Below are 21,038 nucleotides of genomic sequence, written 5' to 3' on the forward strand. Positions count from 1 at the left end.
GTATAATGAACTCAGAGCACTTAAATTACTACCTGTTTATGGAATACTGATTTACATCACCACACATCTGTTACTTCAAAGGTAGAAAGCGTGATATACTTTTCTAAAAGATATATTTTTTCCTGTACATAATTTTCTTTCCAAAAAATGAGTATAGTTGTTTCTTTTTATTGTGTATTCATCCTAATATAACTGAGACTGTTTACTTCTATTGGCTTCTGAGAGTAAAATAGGTATTTTAGGATTTATGTGAATTATTTTAGAAACCTGCAGTGCTGTTTAGTGTATGCAGCTGATCTCTTTTTTTGAGAAGGAGTGGATAGGGGAGAATAAAACTTCTATAAATTGAATCATTATTCCTCTTTTTTATTGTGAAATAAGAGATGCATTTATTTCTAGGAACTATGTTTTGGTCACAAAACAACATAAAAATAACATTTAGGAATTCAGAAAATCTTTTGAAATATTACATTTTAGGTAGAAACAGTATTTTATGATATAATATTACTATTATTCAATATATAACTCAGCATTTTGAAAAATGTTCTAAAACTTAAGTTTTAAACTAATAATTTTGTTCCCAGGGGCATAGGGAAATGTGTACTATCTGTGTGTTTATTTTAAAGTGGTGCTATTTCTCATTATCTAGTGGTATTGGGATTGGTTAGGTAAAAAGATGATTTATTTCTTAATTGTTTTGTTTAGGGAGATTTGAGGTGTGGGTCATTATTCTGGACAGAAACCCAAATATAGGGAGCCGCTTCTTTAATTTGCATCTTCATTTCTTCTCACAGAGAATGCTGTTTCAAGAATGACTCACTAATTTGGCCTGGAAGGATTTCTTTACTTTAGATGTTATGCTATAAAGTAGATGGCTTAAAGCGAGTAGATATCTTTCCCCAGTGGCTTGTAGCCTCTTTTTTTAATGATAAAGTACTAAATACAGATTAATTAAATATTACTGTGTAATTTGTAGTCAGTTTATAAAATACTTTCATCAGTTTAGCTTAGATAGTTATTCTCAAAGTAACCTTTAATAAAGAGTTTTTAGGTTCCCATACTTCTGTATCCCCCAAGTATTTTACGTTGTATCAAGTCTAGCACATTAAGAGGTAGATTTGGATTGAATCTGAGCTCTTCCATTTGTTAGCTGTGTGATCTTGGACAGATTATTTAATCTCTCTGACACCAGAGAGATTGATATAAAAAGTAGATAAGAGAAAGCCTGTGAGTATAGAGGAAGTAGATAGTGTTAAAGAGGAAGGGTGGAGGCTCAACCAGCAGGGCTTGCTTTAATAGGGGTGGAGTTGGGAAGAAGTAATGGAGAACATCAAGCCCTCCTTTTGGTTCTATGTTACGTAAGATGTGAGATGAAAACAGCATTTATTTGATAAAGCATCTGAGAAAAGGAGAATCCTAAGTATACAGCCTAGTTCATACCTTCTGGGAGCAAATGCAGTTTTACTTTTTTTTTGTCTTCCAAAAGTCTATTTGAGGAGTTTTAAAAAAGATTAGATAGAGCAGTAGCTGTAAGGGTTGGTTGGATTGGGGGATGAAAGGGAGGGCTTTGTTTTTTAATATAATGTTGAGCTGAAAGAGCAATACAGGAAATAGGGGATAACAACAACTTCTCTAGGATGTAGTTGGGAAATGGGAATGAGATGCAGAACGGTAGAGAACAGGAGTATCACGCAGAAGCTAGAGGGGGACATAAGCAAACATCTCCATAAGCCTAACTGTAAATTTATTGTTTTCATTAAAATTTCTAAATAGGCCAGCGCTATATTAACAAAGATCCACTAGAACTGGATCAACAAAGGAATCTTCTGTAGACATGAGCTATAAAACTCAAGGAGTTTATGAGGGTTATAGTAAAGAGGGAAGTAGCTAAGTAGAGAAAAATCAGAGTCCTCAAGCTTGAAGAGACTGTGGAGGTCTTTAATTCAACTCCTCATTTTTGGCCTGAGAAACTGCTGAAGTTATGTGATTTGCTTCTGACTAGCAAAGGTGACTCTGGATAGTTATCCTTCTTGATATTGTTCTTCCTCAGAACAGTAAAGGTAGCCTTTAAGTCCAAGAAGAACACAAACCATTGAGGGGCACTGAGTTTAGAAAACTGGAAGAAAAAGCACTGGGAAAGAGAAAGTAATGTTGTTTTTGCCCTGGCCTGATCTGTTTAGATATTTAGACTTACTCTTTTTAATAGCAGTAGTAAGATTCTGGTAGTCATGTGATTTCTAGAAATGGCTCGTTTCTGAGGTTGGACAATGACTGAGATGATACAGCTCACACATTTGATGCCAGTCTTTAGAATCCAACTATTGACTTTGATTATATTGATTATTTTAGTCTATTTTATTTTAAAACTATTTATTCAATCATTTTTTGTCTACATAGTATTTTTATTCAGTATTCATTGGCTATTATGTTAGTGTTTAATAATTGAGAATTTATAGTACTTGAAATACTGTACTTGAAGTAATAGGGGCTTTAAAATTTCAAACCCTTCATTGTTAGAAAGGCTTTATTTATAGGAGGTGAAATTCCCCTTACATTAAAGATGACCCATCTATTGCTGACTTACCAAATAGCCTCATCCTTTGGTTCTTTAAAAAGCTTCATCAAATGAGAAAATACTCGCAGTTCTGGATATTGTGCCATAAAGTAAGCAGGGACAGAAACTAGTCAATTCTTGTTCCATTTGTAGGGTAATACATTTTAGATGCTTTAAGAAAAAAAGAAGACACCCACGGAACTTTTCAAAATGAGTTATAGAATTGACAAGGTTTCATATATGTAACTAATTTATAAAAATTATATTATCATGAAATATTTGAATGTCTCTAGGCTATTTGACTCAGTTAGGGTACTGACTGTGTGTTTCATGCTTCTTGTGCTTGGATTCATTAAGTTTTTTCAATCTTTCGAGTTTCAGTTTTTGTCAAGTTTAGAATATTTTTAGCCATTTTTCTTCAAATACTTTCCTATTCTCCCTGTCTCCTTTGAGGTTTCTATTTACAGGCATTCCTCATTTTAGTGTGCTCTGCTTTATTGTGGTTTGCAGACATCGAATTGCATTTCTTACAAACTGAAGATTTGTGGCAACGCTGCAGTGAGCAAGTCTGTCAGTGCCAATTTCCCAACAGCATTTGCTCACTTCTTGTCTCTGTGTCACATTTGGTAATTATCGTAATATTTTAATTTTTTCATTATTATAATATTTTTTTATGGTGATCTGTGGTCAGTGATCTTTGATGTTGCTATTGCACTTGTTTTTGGGGTGTCACGAATAGCGCTCTTAAAGACAGTGACCTAAATCGATGAATGCTGCGTGTGTTCTGACTGCTCCACTGACCGGCCTTTCCCCCATCTCTCTCCCTCTCCTTGGGCCTCACTATCCCTGAGACACAATATTGAAATTAGCCGATTAACAATTCTACAGTGGCCTTTAAGTGTTCAAGTAAAAGGAAGAGTTACACATTTCTCACTTTAAATCAAAAGCTGGAAATGAGGAAGGCATGTCGAAAACCAAGATAGGCCAAAAGCTAGGCCTCTTGCACTAAATTGTGAATGCAAAAGAAAAGTTTTTGAAGAATAGTATAAGGGCTATTCCAGTGAATACATGAACGGCAAGAAAGCAAAACGACCTTTTTTGCTGATACAGAGAAAGTTTTAGTGGTTTGGATAGAAGATCAAATGACTACAACATTCCCTCAAGCCAGAGCCTAGCTCAGAGCAAGGCCTTAACTCTCATCAAGTCTATGAAGGCTGAGAGAGGTGAGGAAGCTACAGAAGAAAAGTTTGAAGGTAACAGAGGTTGGTTCATGAGGTTTAGGGAAAGCAGCCATCTCCGTTATATAAAAGTGCAAGGTGAAAGAAACAACAAGTGCTGATGTAGAAGCTGCAACAAGTTATCCAGAAGATCTAGCTAAGATAAATTCTGAAGATGACTACACTAAACAACAGATTTTCGGTATAAGTGAAATAGCTGTATATGGGAAGAAGATACCATCTAGGACTTTACCTAGAGAGAAGTCAATGCCTGACATCTAAGCTTCAAAGGACAGGCCGACTCTCTTGTTAGAGGCTAATGCAGCTGATGACTTTAAGTTGGAGCCAGTGCTCATTTAAAATCCTAGGGCTCTTAAGAATAAAGGGCTTCCCTATCACTTTAAATCAGAAGCTGGAAATTAAGAATATTTCTAAGGTATGCCTCATAATATCTCTGAGGTACGCTTGTACACATATATCTTTAGAAGGTGTTGTATAGCTCTGTTTAGTTCTGTTTATCTATATCTTTCTATATCTATGTCTGACTATATATTTAATTATTTTTTTCTCTGTTTCATTTTCCATAGTTTATATTGCCACGCGTTTTTTTTAGTTTTGTTTGAGAGCAAACAATGCAGTTAAATTACTTCGGAAGAGTTTTATACTTTGCATCTTGATTTTGAGATTTGTTAGGTAGGACCAGAGCCCTGTTAACTCCAGGGTTAATTACCCCCCACTACCAAGGCAAACCTTTTTGAGTACTCTACATAATACCTGATGAATTATGAGTTATTCTGGTGTTGCTTGTCAGAATAGGCACTATTTCCAACCATGAGTGAGCACCAGGAACTGTTCCTTCTGATCTTTTTAGCTAGTTCTTTCCTCAGCTCACGTAGTTTCCTCGCAGACATGCACTGATCAGTATTCTGCCGAGTACTAGAAGAGGATTTCCTCTATATCATTTCACATGAAGCCATTTATTTTAATGGTTGCATATTATTTAATAATATATTTCTTTAATTTCTTATCAGTGGATTTTTTTTTATCAAAACAGTAACAGATGTCCTTCTAAATATCTGTATATTTATGCAAATATTTTTTGTGTGATAAATTCCAAAAAGTGGAATTTCTGGGTGTAAAGATTTGCCCACTTAAAATTTTAATAGCTATTGACAAATTTGTTTTTCAATAATTTCCATTTCCACTAACTGAATTAGAGAACCTGTTTGCTTCAACTCTTACTATAGTATGTGTTGTCATTTTATTTAATTTTGTCAACCTGATATATGAAAAAATAATTTCAAATGGTTTTATTTGCATTTTTTATTATTAGAAAGGTTAATTCTATTCTTTTAAAGTAATTTTACTCATATCATTCTAAGGTTTAGAAGCATTTCCAAAACAATGTTAAATAATACTCTTGACATTAAACAGCCTAGTTTTGTTTTTGACTTTTATGAGAATATTTCTATATATGACTATTAAATATGCATTAAGTTCAAAATATTTCAAAACTGATATCTTTTTTTTAATAGACTGTTTGTCCTAGTAATATTTTATTGGAGATATTTGCACTGCTGTTCATAAGTAAATTTATTTTTGTAGTGTCTTTGTCACTTTTTGATATCTGTGTTATGGTGTTTTTAGGAACTTTTTTTTCATTCTCAGTTCTTTGAAACAATTTAGGTAGCATCATCTGATTTATAATGGTTTGAAATTATTCCTTAGCAAAAAAATGTTTAAGCTTTTTACTTTATTGGAGGTATTTTATTAAATCATTGGTTTATGATAACCAGTGTACTCCATGGTTATCGATCTCTTTGAGTTTCCTATCTGTAAAAGTTTGGATTCAGTCAGGAAAACAGAACCTACAACAGATAGTTCAATAGGTAGAATTTAATTTGGAGAAATATGTTAAAAAGTTTTGGAAGCGCTAAAAGCAAACAGAGGATGGTTAAGCAATTCAGTGATTAGTAACTGCATGGAGCCTCTACAAAGGTAAAGCTACAAAGTGGGGAAGGGCTTATTTCACCTATATGTGTGTGAGAGAGAGAGAGAGAGAGAGAGAGATAGAGTTAGAGTTTAAATGCTCAGAGACAATAGCAAGTAGTAAGGATTAGACTTACATAGGATTTACCTAATTCTTAGTGGAAGAGATCGATCTTGCCATGTGAAGGAGAGGAACATTCCAGGAAGAAGGAATGTTCAGGAAACTGAAGGAACAACAGTGCTCCTAGAATTTATTTCGCTGGATAGAGAATGACAGACATGAAATTGGAAGGATAGACAGAAGACAGATAATAAAAGACATTATAGGTCATAGAAAGAAGTGTTTTTTTTTTTTTAAATGAAAAGAAAAGCAAATATAGGAATTTATGCAGGAGAATGACATTAATTTTTTTGCTACTTTAAGTTGAATGGGTTGGAAAGGAGCATCAGTAGAAGAGAGGACAAAGAGACTGGTACTGCCCTCAGTGGAGATTCTATTCTAGTTGGAGATATTAGGAGGAGTTGTAATAGTCTAAGCCAGAGATAATCATAACCTCCAAAAGGGTGGAAGTAAAGATGGAGAGAAGTGGGCAGATTTGTGGTAGACTTGGGAGGAAGAATCAGAAAGACTTACCGATAGATTGTTTATGGAAAAGGGTAGCCTGTGCTTCAAAAGAGCAGAGACTTTTTATTTAGGAAGAAGGGAATGAATGTTTATTAACAGTATTGGGAGTGGAATAGAACCAGGGTTTTTTCTAAAGCTAGAAAATAAATGGAAAGCTCCAATTAGAAGTATAAGGGGTTTTATAATTACAGAGTAGGAGTTCTTGAGAGTACAGGATTCCGTAGATAGTATCCTGTGTCAGATTAGGAGATACTGAAGGAAATATGAATTTGACAATCAAGATGATAATACATACCTCGGGAGGCTTAGACTTCCCGCAGTGACTACAGTGAATAGGGCTGTTAGGTATGATAAGATGTGATCTTCTGGGAGGAGGAGGGCAGTCTGACTTTGTTCTGTCGTCTCTTAAACTGGCTTCTGAGAAGGCTTCTCCCCTTGACTGTAAGAACTTCTATATAGAATCACAAAAATTTATTGCTACAAAGCACTTAGGGAATATTTATTTTTTGAAGATAAAGAACTGATCCCTCTCACCTTTATTTGGTAGTACTAACTTTATGCACATACTATATATAGAATGTTTTCCCAACATTGTATTTTTTAGAGTGATAATATCAAATGAAAAAGGCAAAGCTACAAGAGTTATTAGGGCCATTTAATTTATATTTTTAAAATGTGTATAGTTTTAAAATTGTTTTCATCTTTATTAAAATTTAGGTTTTGATGGAAGAGCTACATTGATTCTAAATTGCTTTGTGGCATCAGGAACATGTTAGTACTACTTAGATTTTTGAATTTGAAAGTAAATTTGATGAGTTCATAGGCCACATGTCCTCGTCTTTGTTCATAAAGCATTTCACAACTAAAAATGACCCCCCATCCAAAACCAATGTCCTCAAAGCTTTATTTATTTTTGAAAAACCTATATGGCAGTGTATCAGAAACAAGATTACCAAGTCAGATTGGAGAGTTCTGTGACAAAGGATTTGTTTTCTTTAGGTTATTATTTTGATTTAGATGCTTATTAAATTTTCAGTTAGGATTATATTGTTATATTGACAGAAAGACTAATTCTGTTCAGTCACAGATCAAAAGTAATAGAGTAGAAAAAATATTCTTGTAAATATCTGAAACCATGTCTTGTTCATTTTTTTGTATCTTTAACATGGATTCTCCCTGATCGTGGTAAGTCTCCAAAAGTTATTTGTGAATAAAATTTTGAAGACCTAAGTGGATAGCATTCCTCTGTTACTTTTTTCAGTATTTATTAGTTAGAAAGTCTAATAACAAATGATTTGTTCTTCCAGCAGTATCCATATACCCAATTGTCCAAATATACCATTTTGTGTCTCTTCTATGGAGACATTGTGCCATCTTGGAAAAACCATTAGAATTAATGATATTTATTAATAAAAGAGAATGGCTCTACATAGAAATGCAGAGAATACTTCTATTTAAGACAGAAGAAGCAAAAGAAGAGCAGGTACAAAAATTGAGAAAGCATTTTTAGGAAGGGAGGAAGACAAGTTTGTATGTTGGAAGATAAGAAGTCATACAAGCCAAAATAGAAAAGTGAGATGCCAGAGAGAGACAGATAAGAATAAAGATGGGAAAATTTCTGTTGCATTTGACCTTTAGGAAATGGTGACTTTACTGAGAAATTAGAATGGTGTAAGCAGAAGCAATGTATCATTGTGTTCAAAAACAAACAGAAGACTGCAAGTATGGATTCTAAGAGTCCTTTAATCCCTTTCCTAATATTCTGCATAGCCTTGATTACTTACTTTTGAAACATTTGTACTTGAAGTTGAAGGTGTTAAATATGAACCATTTATAGCTCATTGCACAATTGCTAGAAACCTGCCATTTTTATATTAAAGAAATAATTCGTATAAAACCAAATATTAAAGTTCTTGAACACTTAAAGCGTAGCTAAATGGAGACCTCTAATACAAGTGCTAATTTTACTTCTTTATTTTTTAAAAAGTCTTGGCTACTTATGATTCAGCAGACGGAACAACTTAGTAGGATAATGAAGACACATGCAGAGGACCTAAATTCTGGACCCTTACACAGGCTCACCATGATGATCAAGGACAAGCAGCAGGTGAAGAAAAGTTATATAGGTGTTCATCAACAGATAGAGGCAGAGATGATTAAGGTTTGTCTTTCTATTCTGGACTTCTTCTTTTAATTGATTTTTAAATTCACAGAAATATTTTATCCTGATTGAATTAGAAAATTGTTTATCATCATTTCCTGATGGAAAATATGTTTCATGTCTCTTATGGATAATAACTTATTTTTATTGAATATAAAACATTATTGATTATAAGATATACTATGACTTTATGTACTCCTATAAAAGAAAAGCATGCTGCCAATTAAACTTTTAGACAGTGCTTTTTTTTAACCACTTAGAGTTTTTATTTTTTAGTTACTGACATAGCTCATGTAATAGTATGCATAAAATAAAAATGAAAATATAATCAAAATAAGATATTTCTAAATTTTCTCCACATTCAGATTGTGTCTCTGGATAATTTTTTTCAATGTTTTTAATTATGAAAATTTGCTAATGTACAAAAAGAAGAGAGAATAGTAAAATGAATTTCCATCTGTGCATCCACCCATATAGTAATTTTTTTCCATCTATATTTTCCCCCACTTTTTCTTCTACACTGGATCATGTTAAAGAAAATTCCAGAGATCACTTTATCCATAAATATTTTAGTATGTATTGCTAAAATAAGTATTCTTTTTAAAAAAGCATAACTTATTGTTAATCTAAAAATAATAATAATTCCTAATGCTATTGAATATCCTAACTGTGCTCAAATGTGATTTTTAAGTGTTTTTTACAATTGATCTAAACATAGCCTGTACACTGAATTTGAACAATTCTCTTTAATGTAGGTTGCCCTCCCCCATTTTTAAATTACCATTTATTTGTGGAAGAAACTGGGTAATTTGCTCTGTAGAATTGAATTTCCTTCATTTTGGATTTTGTTGTTAGCATCTTGTGATGTGATTTCACATATTCCTCCATCGTCCAGTTTTCCTGTGAACTGGAAGTTGGATCTAGAGGCTTGATGAGATTTTTGCTGTTTATTTTGGGCAATTATACATCATAGATTCTTGTATAGGCTTCCTGTTGTTTCGTGTCAGGAGGTACATAGTGTCTGTGTCTGCTCATTTATCTTTTTGTGATGTTAAACTCGACTAAGAGATTCTAGTGTTGACAGTCTGTTCAGTCTATAAAAAAAATTTCCCTTTAGCCTTTCACCTAATAGTTTTAGAAAAAATTGATGTTCTCTGCTTAGATTCATTATTTCAGTGGGGGTTGTAAAATGACAATATTTTAGTTCTATCATTATTAATGCAATCTCGTTAGCTAGAATTTTTCATTAAAAAATTTTCCTATATCAACTGTTTGGTTACCATAAGGCATAGTTCATTTAGGAAAGACAGAATAAATGCTTTCTTTTTGTAGTTTATTTGCCAGTTTGCAGAATAATGAATTGATTCTTTAGCAACTTCAAAGTTAAGACTTCTAGTTTCTGGTCCAACATATAAGAGGTTTGAAAGTTGCCACTCTGTCCTAACAAGTAAAAAGCTGAACAAATTGAAAAATGAACACATCTTCTTAGATTTATAGGAGATTTCTGATCACAGGGCAAACAACTGCCCACCAAATTGGAGAGACTAACAAGCATATACAGAGAATCACAACTTATGAGAGCAGCAGCCTCCTTGGAAACCATTGCTGGGTGTAGGAAAACCTGAATGGTAACTGGCAGATTCTGGAGGCTCAATGTGGATAACTCTGACAGTTAAAAACTCAGGAGGACCCATTCATTGAGGGACCCCCACACTTTTGTGAGTTTTACCTTCTAGATTTCTACCAGGTTCTCATAGTGAATATCAGAGAAAAATCTCATGTTCCTGGCAGGGGCAGGGGAAAAGGAACCATTTTGACATATGCCAGAGCATTCTGTTCTTAACAATGCCTGCCCTCATGGGAAACTGTTTAACCAGAGCCTGTCAGACCTGCAGGAAGAGAAATAGCCAAATTCAGCCCACTCCAGCCATCTTGTCTCATGTAAGGTGGTGGTGGCGGGACGGAAACTGAGAAGCACATGCCAAGTTCACAGGCCAGAGGCACAGGCTCAGTAAAAGACTGAGACTTAATTGTAGGACTATAAAATGCTTCCCCTCCCCTGACAATTTATAACTACATTAGTAAAGGCTTATTTACATCAATTTCTTTTACCCAGTACATCATGCCTGGCAATCAAGAAAAAATGATAAGGACTGCCAAAAACCAAAAAAAAAAAAAAAAAATGTTGGAGGAGACAGAGCAAACATTAGAACCAGATATGATAGGGACGTTAGAATTTAAAACAACTGTCTCTGTTTTGTATGTTAAGAGCTCTAATGTGTAAAGTAGACTGCATGTAAAAACGGACAAGCAATGTAAGCAGAGAGATGGAAATTCTAAGCAAGAACCAAAAATAAATGTTGAAGATCAAAAACACTGTAACAGATGTGAAGAATGCCTTTGATGGGCTTGTTAGGGAACTGGACGCAACTGAGGAAAAAAATCTCTGAACTTGAGGATATGTCAGTAGAAATCTCTGAAACTGAAAAGTACAGACAACAAAGACTGAAAAAATATACAAAGCATATTCAAGAACTGTAGGACAACTGCAAAATGTATAACATATGTGTAATGGGAATACCAGCAGGAGAAGAAAGAGAGAAAAGGACAGAAGAGATATATGAAATAATAATGACTGAGAATTTCCCCAAATTAATGTCAGACATGAAAGAACAGATCCAGGAAGCTCAGGGAACACCAAACAGAATAAGTGACCAAAAAAACCCAAACAAAAACCTAAAAACAACCCCCCCCCAAACACCTAGGCATATTGATTTCAAAGTACAAAAAATCAAAGATAAAGAAAAAATTCTGTAAGAAGCCGAGTGAAAAAAACCTCACCTATAGAATAACAGATATAAGTATAACATCTGACTTCTCAGAAATCATACAAACAAGAAGAGAATGTAATGAAATATTTAAAGTGTCGAGGGAAAAAAAATCCTAAAATTCTGTACCCTGTGAAATTATCCTTCAAAAGTGTAGGAGACATAAAGACTTTCTCAGATAAACAAAAATTGAGTCGAATTTGTCACCAAAAGGCTGAAAAGGAAAAATTGATACAGGTTGGAAACTCAGATTTATATAAAGAAAGGAAGAGCATCAGAGAAGGAATGAGTAAATTAAAGTAAAAACTTTCATTTTTCTCATTATTACTTTTTCTAACAAATAACAATTTATGGAAAATAATAGCAACAGTGTATTTGGTTATGTATGCTCATGTATATATCTTGTGTATTTGTACAGACATACATACATGTGTTTATGTATGTTCATGTATAAGTGAAATGAATGACAGAATGATAGAAACAATGGGAAGGAGAAATTAGTATTATTTTATTATTGGAAGGATAGTGTTATTTGAAAGTAGATTTGGATTAGTTATAAAGGCATGTTGCAAACTCCAGGGCAACCACTAAAAAAATAAAAGAAATATAAATGACATGCTAATATGAGAGAGAATGTAATCATATAAAATACCCAACTAAAACCACAAAGGCATGAAAAAGGTGGAAGACAAAAATAGGAACAAATAACATGGGTAACAAATAGGAAATAGTAACAAATATGGTAGATATTAATTCAAGTATATCAATAATTTGAAAGTCAGTTGTCTAAGTGAACCAATTAAAAGAAAGACATTGTCAGAGTAGATCATAAAACAAGATTCACCTGTGTGTTGTCTACAAGAAACCTATTTTATATATAAAGACATATAGATTCATTGTAAATGGGTGGAGAAAGATATACCATGCTAACACTAATCAAAAGAAAGCAAGACTGGTTATCTTAATTTCAGATAGAGCAGACTTCAAAGCAAGGAAGTTGATCAGGGACAAAGAGGGGAGTTATATAATGATAAAGTAGTTCTCCAAGAAGACATAACAATTCTTAATGTGTATGGACCTAACAACACAGCATCAAAATACTGATAGAACTGCAAACACTGATAGAATTTAAGGAAAAATAGATGAATTCTCTATTACAGTTGGAGACTTCAACATCCGTCTGTGAGAAATAGTCCAGCAAGCAGAAAATTAGGAAAGACATAGATGAACTCGATAATAACATCAATCAACTAGATATAATGAATATCTATAGATTAGTTCATTCAACAACAGCAGAATACACATTCTTCTTAAGCTCACATGGAAGATTTGACAAGGTGGACCACATTCTAGACAATAAATCATACCTTAATAAATTTAAAAGAAATCATATAAAGTCTGTTCTATGACCACAATAGAATTAAACTAGAAAGCAGAGCTGGAAAATTTCCAAATACTTGGAGATTAAACAACACACTTCTAGATAACACATTGATCAAAGAAAAAATCTTGAGATATTAAAAAATATTTTGAACTAAATGAAATGAAAGCAAAATTTATCAAAATTTGTGGCATTCTGCAAAAGCAGTGCTTAGAGGGACATTTATAGCATTCAATGCATATGTTAGAAAAGGAAAATATAAAATCAATCATCTAAGCTTCCACCTTTGGACACTATAAAAGGAAGAGCAAAGTAAGTAGAAGAAAAGAAATAATAAAAAAAATAGAGCAGAAATCAGTGAAAGTGAAAATGGGAGATCAATAGGGAAAACTCAACAAAATCAAAAGCTGGTTCTTTGAAATGATCAATAAAATCAGTAAGCCTCAAGCTAGGCTAGCTAAGAAAAAAAACAGTGCATCACAGATTAATAATATCTGAAGTGAAAGAGGGTATATCAGTACATATCCCATGGATATTTAAAGGATAATGAAGGAATACTATGAACAACTCTGTGCCTGCAAATTTGATAACTTAGAGAAGTAGGCAAATTCTTGAAGGACACAATCTGCATAAGAAGTAGACAATCTAAACAGGGAAATAGCTATTAAAGTATTTGAATTAATAGCTAATAACTGTGGAAAATAGAAAGCACCATGCTCAGATGGGTTCACTGGTGAATTCTATCAAACATTTACAGAAGAAATTATAATTGTCTACAAACTTTTTCAGAAGATAGAAACAGAGGGAACCTCTGTTAGGACTCATTCTATTAGGCCAGAATTATCGTAATATCAAAATCAGACAAAGACATTAGAAGAAAAGAAAACTACAGACTCATATCTTTCATGAACATAGATACAAAAATCTTTAACAAACTTTTAGGAAATCATATCCAACAATGTATCAAAACAATTATACACCATGACCAAGTGGGATTTATTTTAGGTATGCAAGCCTGGTTCAACATTTGAAAATTAATTAATGGAGTCCATCACGTCAACAGAAAATAAAAGTCAGATGATTATATGAATAAATGGAGAAAAGCTCTTTAACAAAATCTTACATTCCTTCATGATAAAAAGCTCTCAGTAAACTTGATAAAGGATATCTATTTAAAAACCTATAGGTAACATACTTTATGGTGAGAAATTCAAAGCTTTCTTATTAAGATCAGGAGCAAGGCAAGGATGTCCCTTCTTACCATTGCTTGTTAACGTCATACTAGAAGTCATAGCTAATGCAGTAAGACAAGAAAAAGAAATAAAAGTTACACAGATTGAGAACAAAGAAATAAACCTGTTTTGGTCACGGATGACATGATTGTCTATGTAGAAAATCCAAGAGAATTAACAAAGAAATTCTTAGAGCTAAGCATAATAGCAAAGCGATAAGACACACTGTTAACATTACAAAAGTCAATAGCTTTTCTGTTGACCAGCAATGAATAAGTTGATACGATATTAAAAACATAATATCATATACATTAGCACCTCCAAAAATGAAATACTGAGGTGTAACTCTAACAAAGTATATATAAGAAGTATAGGACAAAAATGACAGAACTCTGATGAGAGAACCAAAGATATAATATGAGAGAGATCCCATATTAACGGATGGGAAGACTCAATATTGTCAAGATGTCAGTTATTCCCCGCTTGCTTTATAGTTTCAACACAACCCCAATCAAAATCCTAGCAAAATATTTTGTAGATATTAAGAGATTCTAAAGTTTATATGGAAAGACAAAAGACCCAGAATAGCCAATAGAATATTGAAGAATAAGAACAAAGTCAGAGGACTGATACTACCCAACTTCAAGACTTATTATAAAAATACAGTAATCAAGATAGTTTGGGATTTTGTGTAAGACAATGGACAAATAGATCGATGGAACAGAATAGAGAGCCCAAAAATAGACCCACATAAATATAGTCAACTGATTTTTGACAAAGGGGCAAAGTCAACATAGCAGAGAAAAGATGGTATTTTTAACAAATGGTGCTGGAACAACTGGATATCCATATGCCAGAATGAATCTAGACATGGACCTTATACTCTTCACAAAATTAACTCAAAATGGATCACAGACCTAAATGTAAAACATAAGACTGTAAAATGTCTTGAGGATACATAAGAGGAAACCTAGATGACCTTGGGTGTGGTGATCATTTTTGAGATACAACATTAAAAGCATAATTCATGGAAGAAATAATAGTTAAGCTAGATTTCATCAAAATTTAAAAAAACAAACAAACCAAAAAAAAAAACCCCAAAAACCCACTTCTGCTCTGTGAAGACAGTGCCAAGAGAATGAGAAGATAAGCCAGACTGGGTAAAAAGATTTGCAAAAGTCACAGCTGATAAAGGACTATTATCTAAAACATAAAAAAAAAAAATCTCTTAAGTATCCACTAAGAAAGCAAACAACCTGATTTAAAAAACCTTAACAGACACCTGACCAAAGAAGATATATAGATGGCAAATGAGCACTCGAAAAGATGCTCCCCATCATATGTCATCAGAGAAATGCAAATTAAAGGAACAATGAGATACTACTGCATACTTATGAGAATGACCAAACTCCAGAACACTGACAACACTGAAAGCTTGTGAGGATGTGGAGCAAAAGGAACAATCATTAATTGCTGGTGGGAATGCAAAATGGTACCGTCACTTTGGAAGACAGTTTGGCAGTTTCTTATAAAACTAAATATACCATAGAATCTAAATAAATTATAGGATCTAGCAGTCACACTCCTGGATATTTACCCAAGGAAATTGAAAATTTATGTCCATACAAAAGCTGACATATGGATGTTTATATCAGATTTATTGGTAATACCAAAACTTGGAAATAACCAAGATGTCCTTTAATAGGTGAATGGACAAATAAACTGTGGTACATCCAGACAACAAAATATTATTCAGCACTCAAAAGAAGTGAGCTACCAAGCCACAGAAAGACACAGAGGAGCCTTAAATGCATATCACTAAGTAAAAGGAGCCAAATAAGTGGAGCACAGAGGATTTTATGACAGAGAACCACTCTATATGACACTGTAATGGTAGATACATGTCAGTATATATTTGTTCAAAGCCATAGAATATACAAAACCAAGAATGAAACCTGCTGTAAACTGTGGACTTGGTGATCATGATGTGTCATTTTAGGTTTATCATTTGTACAAATGTATCACTCTTATGGGTGGGGATGTTGCTAACGGAGGAGGCAATACATGTGGAGGCAGGAGATATATAGGATATCTTTGTACTTACTAGTAGCTCAATTTTGCTCTGAAAGTAAAACTGGTCTAAAAATAAAGTTCATAAGAGAATGATTTGAACTACTATCTATTTTATAGTTGTTGATAGTTTTGTTTATTTAACAATGTCATCCTTGATACCAACATTGTTATGTTGATGCAATGTTTGTTAGAAGTAGGCTCTGAGATTTTCTTATAAGTTGCTTATTCTCCTTTTGCAAGTTTTCCATACTGCAGATTTCTTAAGTCTTCTAAGAAGGTATATTGGAAATTTTTTCAGACAGCATCTAAGATTCTTAATTATTTCCTCAAATGCTGTTTACGTGGCTTTTTGACTATAGAGTCAAAGACTTGCATTTATGTAGTCTTTTCATAGAAATAATAACCAAGTTCATGTACACATGGCACTACTTCTGTGATGCTTGCTCTCTGGCCAACACTAATTGTTAGATGCATCTTCTTTTCAGAGGTATTATAATGTCGAAAAAAGTCATGTTAGAATTGGTGAATTATGACAACTCAAGAGTTAATCTGTATAATTAAAATAAATATTTAAATTCGTTTTTTTATTAGAGAAAATATTTCTGTGCACAGCAAGTTAATTTATTGGTCTTTGATGACAGCACTATTTGATTTGCTCTTCTTTTTAAGAAATGTTTTTTAATATGGTGTTGAATTTATTACTGATTTCTAAACTATATTAAAGAACAACTCTGACCTATAAGCAGTAAAATACACATTATCTAATGCTTTGGAATTTAAGTTCTTGACAATGTAAATTTAAGCATTAAAACTTTTTTTTTTTTTTTTTTGCTTTTCTTTTCTTGACAGGTTACAAAGACAGAATTAGAGAAATTAAAATCCAGCTATAGACAGTTAATAAAAGAAATGAATTCTGCCAAAGAGAAATATAAAGACGCTTTAGCTAAAGGTATGAAAACTTATGAAAATTTTTTATGTTAGTGATTTTTGTTCTCATCATTTGAAAATTATCTTTATAAATAGTGGAATAATTCTACTTCGACCAATTTGCATTTAAAAATATTAAAATAAACCAAAATAGACTGATTGTGAAGCTATGTAATAATTCTTTTTTAAAAATGATTCACAATATTTTTGAAGAATGAATACTAAATGAAATTATGTAGCACTCATAATAGAATGCAAAGAGTGTTTAAATTTATCTTGCTAGCATCAGATTAATTTATTAAATAACTGAGTACTAAATAAGAGAAATAAGGTTGTATATGTTTAGAAGTTTTTTAATCCCTTTTTTACCTGTGGTATTTAAAAGCCATTAAAATCACAAGGTCATTTTATGGCATTATTTTGCCTTTATAGCTCAATTTTATGTGTCTATAGTGTCCTAAAATTTTCATAAAATGCTTTGGAAGTAAATGGAAAGAGAAACTAACATTTTAAACACAGATTTATGGTTATAGTCTTTAAATGTGACTAAACAGCCTTCATATTTAGATATTTTTAATTATAAGAGTTTAAAATTTTTCTTTCTTGCTAAATATAAGCATTATTGGAAACTATTTGGCTTCTTAAATTTACCTTTCTCTTTTATTGATGTATTTTTTTTTTGTCTTTTACTTATATATTATCTTCTTGTTTTTGTAGATAAATAAATAAACAGCTCCTACATTTGGATATATCTTGCACAACGAAAGCGCTGTCTTTGTTGTTATTCCTAGTAGACTAGAAGAGATACTGATTTAATTAGTTCTCCCTCCCTCTTTTCTTTGCTTCCTCCCTTCGTATGTCCCTACCCACCTTGCTCCTTCCTGCTTCTTTCCCTTTTCTTTCTCTCTGTCCTACTCCTTCTCTCCCTCAGCCTTCCTCCCCTCACCATCTTTCCTCCCACATCTACTTTATGTTTCCCTCTCCCTGTCCTCACCCCTTTTTGCAGCATTCTATTGCTTTTTTAAGGAAGATGACTCCATGCTCACAGTTTCCTTATTTTTCCTTATTTTGCATGTACCTTGACCAATATTTTGAAATTATGATCTCTTTATTAATGTAAACATCTCTTTTAGAATGCTTTTGTAATATCTAAGTTATTTAAGTGAAAACAAATGGCATAGTGGAAAGATCGTAGACTTTGGAATCAGTCTTGGATTAAATTCCAAAATTTTATGTTTGTTTCATAGATTTTCAATCCTCATTTTCAAAGCTAATCACTATTTATTTTTTTATTTTTAAGAGTGCTTTAGATAATCAAAAAATATTTACTGAGGACTTTATTTAAGTTATTGAGATTGAAGCAGTATCTCGTAGGCATTAAAGAAGTATACGTGTTTGTAGTTGATATTCTAACTCAGGAACTCCAAGACTTATCCTTTTTCAAGATTTTGCTTTTATACAAGGGATACTTTGCTAAACCATCAAGAGTAGTTTAGAAATAGTTTTGTACATTTAGCATTACTACTCAACCTGTTAAAATCATTCATTTTTTAAAGTTCATTACTTAAGGCCTGGCTAATATTCCCAAATTAGTGTCCCACATTATATAGAACCATATTTAAATTTACCCAGAGCAAGCAATGACTTAATCCAACTGTATTTAATCCAGCTATGCTAGGTATTTCACACTAGGTTTGTATAAATTGAAGAACGATTAGTTAGGAAAAGAAATACATAATTACTCTCAAGTCTTGGTGCCTGTTTTTAATGATATGGTTTTATTTTTGTTTAAAAAATGAATTCTAATTCTGTTATCATAATAAAGTTTTAAATAGTTCTTGTTCTTAATGCTTGTATTATCAAAGATTTTTCACAGATAATACTTGTTCTTCATTACTTTGGATCTAGATAATATACCATTTAGTATTATCTTAATAATAGGAAGGCAACCAGAAAACTTAAGACTGTAGTTTTAATTGGTCTTTAGAGGTTTATTATTTGATTGAATTTCCTGATATTAAAATAGTCAAGCTTATTTAATATTTCTGTTTCTAAAGAATTGTTTGATTGATTTTGTTATATTACACCAACCTCACATTTCTGGGTTAACTCCTCATGATATATTATTTTTTATACTGCTGGGTAGATTTGGCTAAGTTTTTGTTTATAACTTTTCACCTATGTCTTTGTTTCTTGTAATATCTTTGTCTTATTTCCATATATGGGTAATGCTGTCTTATGAAAGATTACTTCCTCTTCAATTTTCTAGAAAGATTTGTTCTCTATTGGTAGTATTTCTGAAGTATTGGTAGAATTCACTTATGAAGTCATCTGGGTCTGCCTGATACAGTTTTTCCTTTTTGTGAAGATTTTTAAAGTATAAATTAAATTTCTTTAATCTATACAGGGCTATATGGTTTATCTATTTCTTTTTGTTTGACTTTTAGTGGGTTGTATCTTTCAAATAATTTGTTCATTTAATTTAAGTTGTTGAATGTATTGGTATTAAGTTGTTTATAATCTCTTCTTCTTTTTAGATTTATGGAATCTGTGGTGACATTTTCATTCTTGATTTTCATACTTTGTGTCTTCTCTTTTTTTCTGATCATTCTGGCTAAAGGTTTATCAGTTTTATTAATCTTCTCAAAGAACAGCTTTTGACTTTGTTTATTTTATAGTATTGGTTATTCTACAGCATCAATATATTGATTGATTATTTGATCGAATGATTGATTGCCTTACTGCTATGTTTATTATTTTAAAAATTTAAATATTGTTGACATACAATATTGTATTAGTTTCAAGTATAAACAGTAATTCAACATTTCTAAAACTTATGAAATGATCATCATGATGAGTAGTAATTATCTGTCACCATACAAAGTTATTACAATATTATTGGCTATATTCCCTATCCTCTACAATACATCCCTGTGATGTATTTATTTTATAACTGGAAGTTTGTACTCTTAATCCTTTTCACCTATTGTTCCCATCCCTTAACCTTGCTCCCTTCTGGCAGTTATCAGTTTGTTTTCCATGTCTTTGAGTCTGTTTCTGTTTTGTTTTGTTTGTTCATTTACTTTGTTTGTTTAGATTCTCTATAGATGTGAAATCATATAGTAAATGTCTTTCTCTGGCTTGCTTTATTTAGCATAGTACTCTCTAGGTCTATCCATGTTGTCACAAACGGCAAATTTTCATTCATTTTTATGGCTGAGTAATATTCCATTTGTGTGTGTATGTATGTGTGTGTGTGTTGTGTGTGTGTATGTATCACATCTTTATCCATTCATCTATTGATGGACACTTAGGGTTGCTTTTATATCTTGGCTATTGTAAATAATGCTGTAATGAACATAGGGGTGCATATATCTTTTCGAATTAATATTTTAGATTTCTTCGGATAAATACCCAGAAGTGGAATTGCTGGATTATTTGGTAGCTGTATTTTTAAGTTTCTGAGGAGCTTTCATACTGTTTTCCATAATGGCTATACCAGTTTACTCCACCAAGAGTGCATCAGGGTTCTCTTTTCTCCATATCTTTGCCAACACTTATTGTCTTTCCCCCCCTATTTTTCTGCTTTCTATTTAATTGACTTTTGCTCTTATCTTATTTCCTTCTGCTTGCTTTAGACGTACTTTGTACTAATTTTCCTATTTTCTTATTGTGGGAACTAAGATCACTGATTTGAGAACGATCTTTTTTTCCCCTAATACATGCATTTAGTGCTATAAATTTCCCTATGTACTGTTTTAGCAATATTTCATACATTTTTATATATTGTGTTTTTATTTGCATTCAGTTCAAATACTTTTTCATTTGTTTTTTTTTGTGTGTGTTATTTCTTTGATCCATAGGCTTTTTAGAAGTGTTATTTAGTTTCTTAAAGTTTGATATTTTTCTAGAGATGTTTCTATTTCTTATTCATAATTTAAATCCATTTTGGCCTGAGAATATTTTTATGACTTCTTCTCTTCATATTTATGGCCCATATTATGGTCTATCTTGGTAAATTCTTGTGCACTCAATAAGAGTATGTATTCTG

General features: G+C 32.3%; 1 protein-coding gene across 6 annotated transcripts in view; it reads left to right on the forward strand.

Moving 5' to 3' along the window:
* FER (FER tyrosine kinase) overlaps window positions 1–21,038 on the forward strand; it is a 366,069-nt gene that overhangs the window by 46,319 nt on the left and 298,712 nt on the right. For all 6 annotated transcript variants that reach the window (XM_025047716.1, XM_015590541.2, XM_006913383.3 and 3 more), the window contains 2 exons: window positions 8,373–8,546; window positions 16,910–17,009. In XM_025047716.1, coding sequence (XP_024903484.1) covers window positions 8,373–8,546; window positions 16,910–17,009 — 274 coding nt within the window. The remainder of the gene's footprint in view (window positions 1–8,372; window positions 8,547–16,909; window positions 17,010–21,038) is intronic.

This window comes from Pteropus alecto, unplaced genomic scaffold (assembly GCF_000325575.1).
Source record: "Pteropus alecto unplaced genomic scaffold, ASM32557v1 scaffold20, whole genome shotgun sequence".
Taxonomy (NCBI): domain Eukaryota; kingdom Metazoa; phylum Chordata; class Mammalia; order Chiroptera; family Pteropodidae; genus Pteropus; species Pteropus alecto.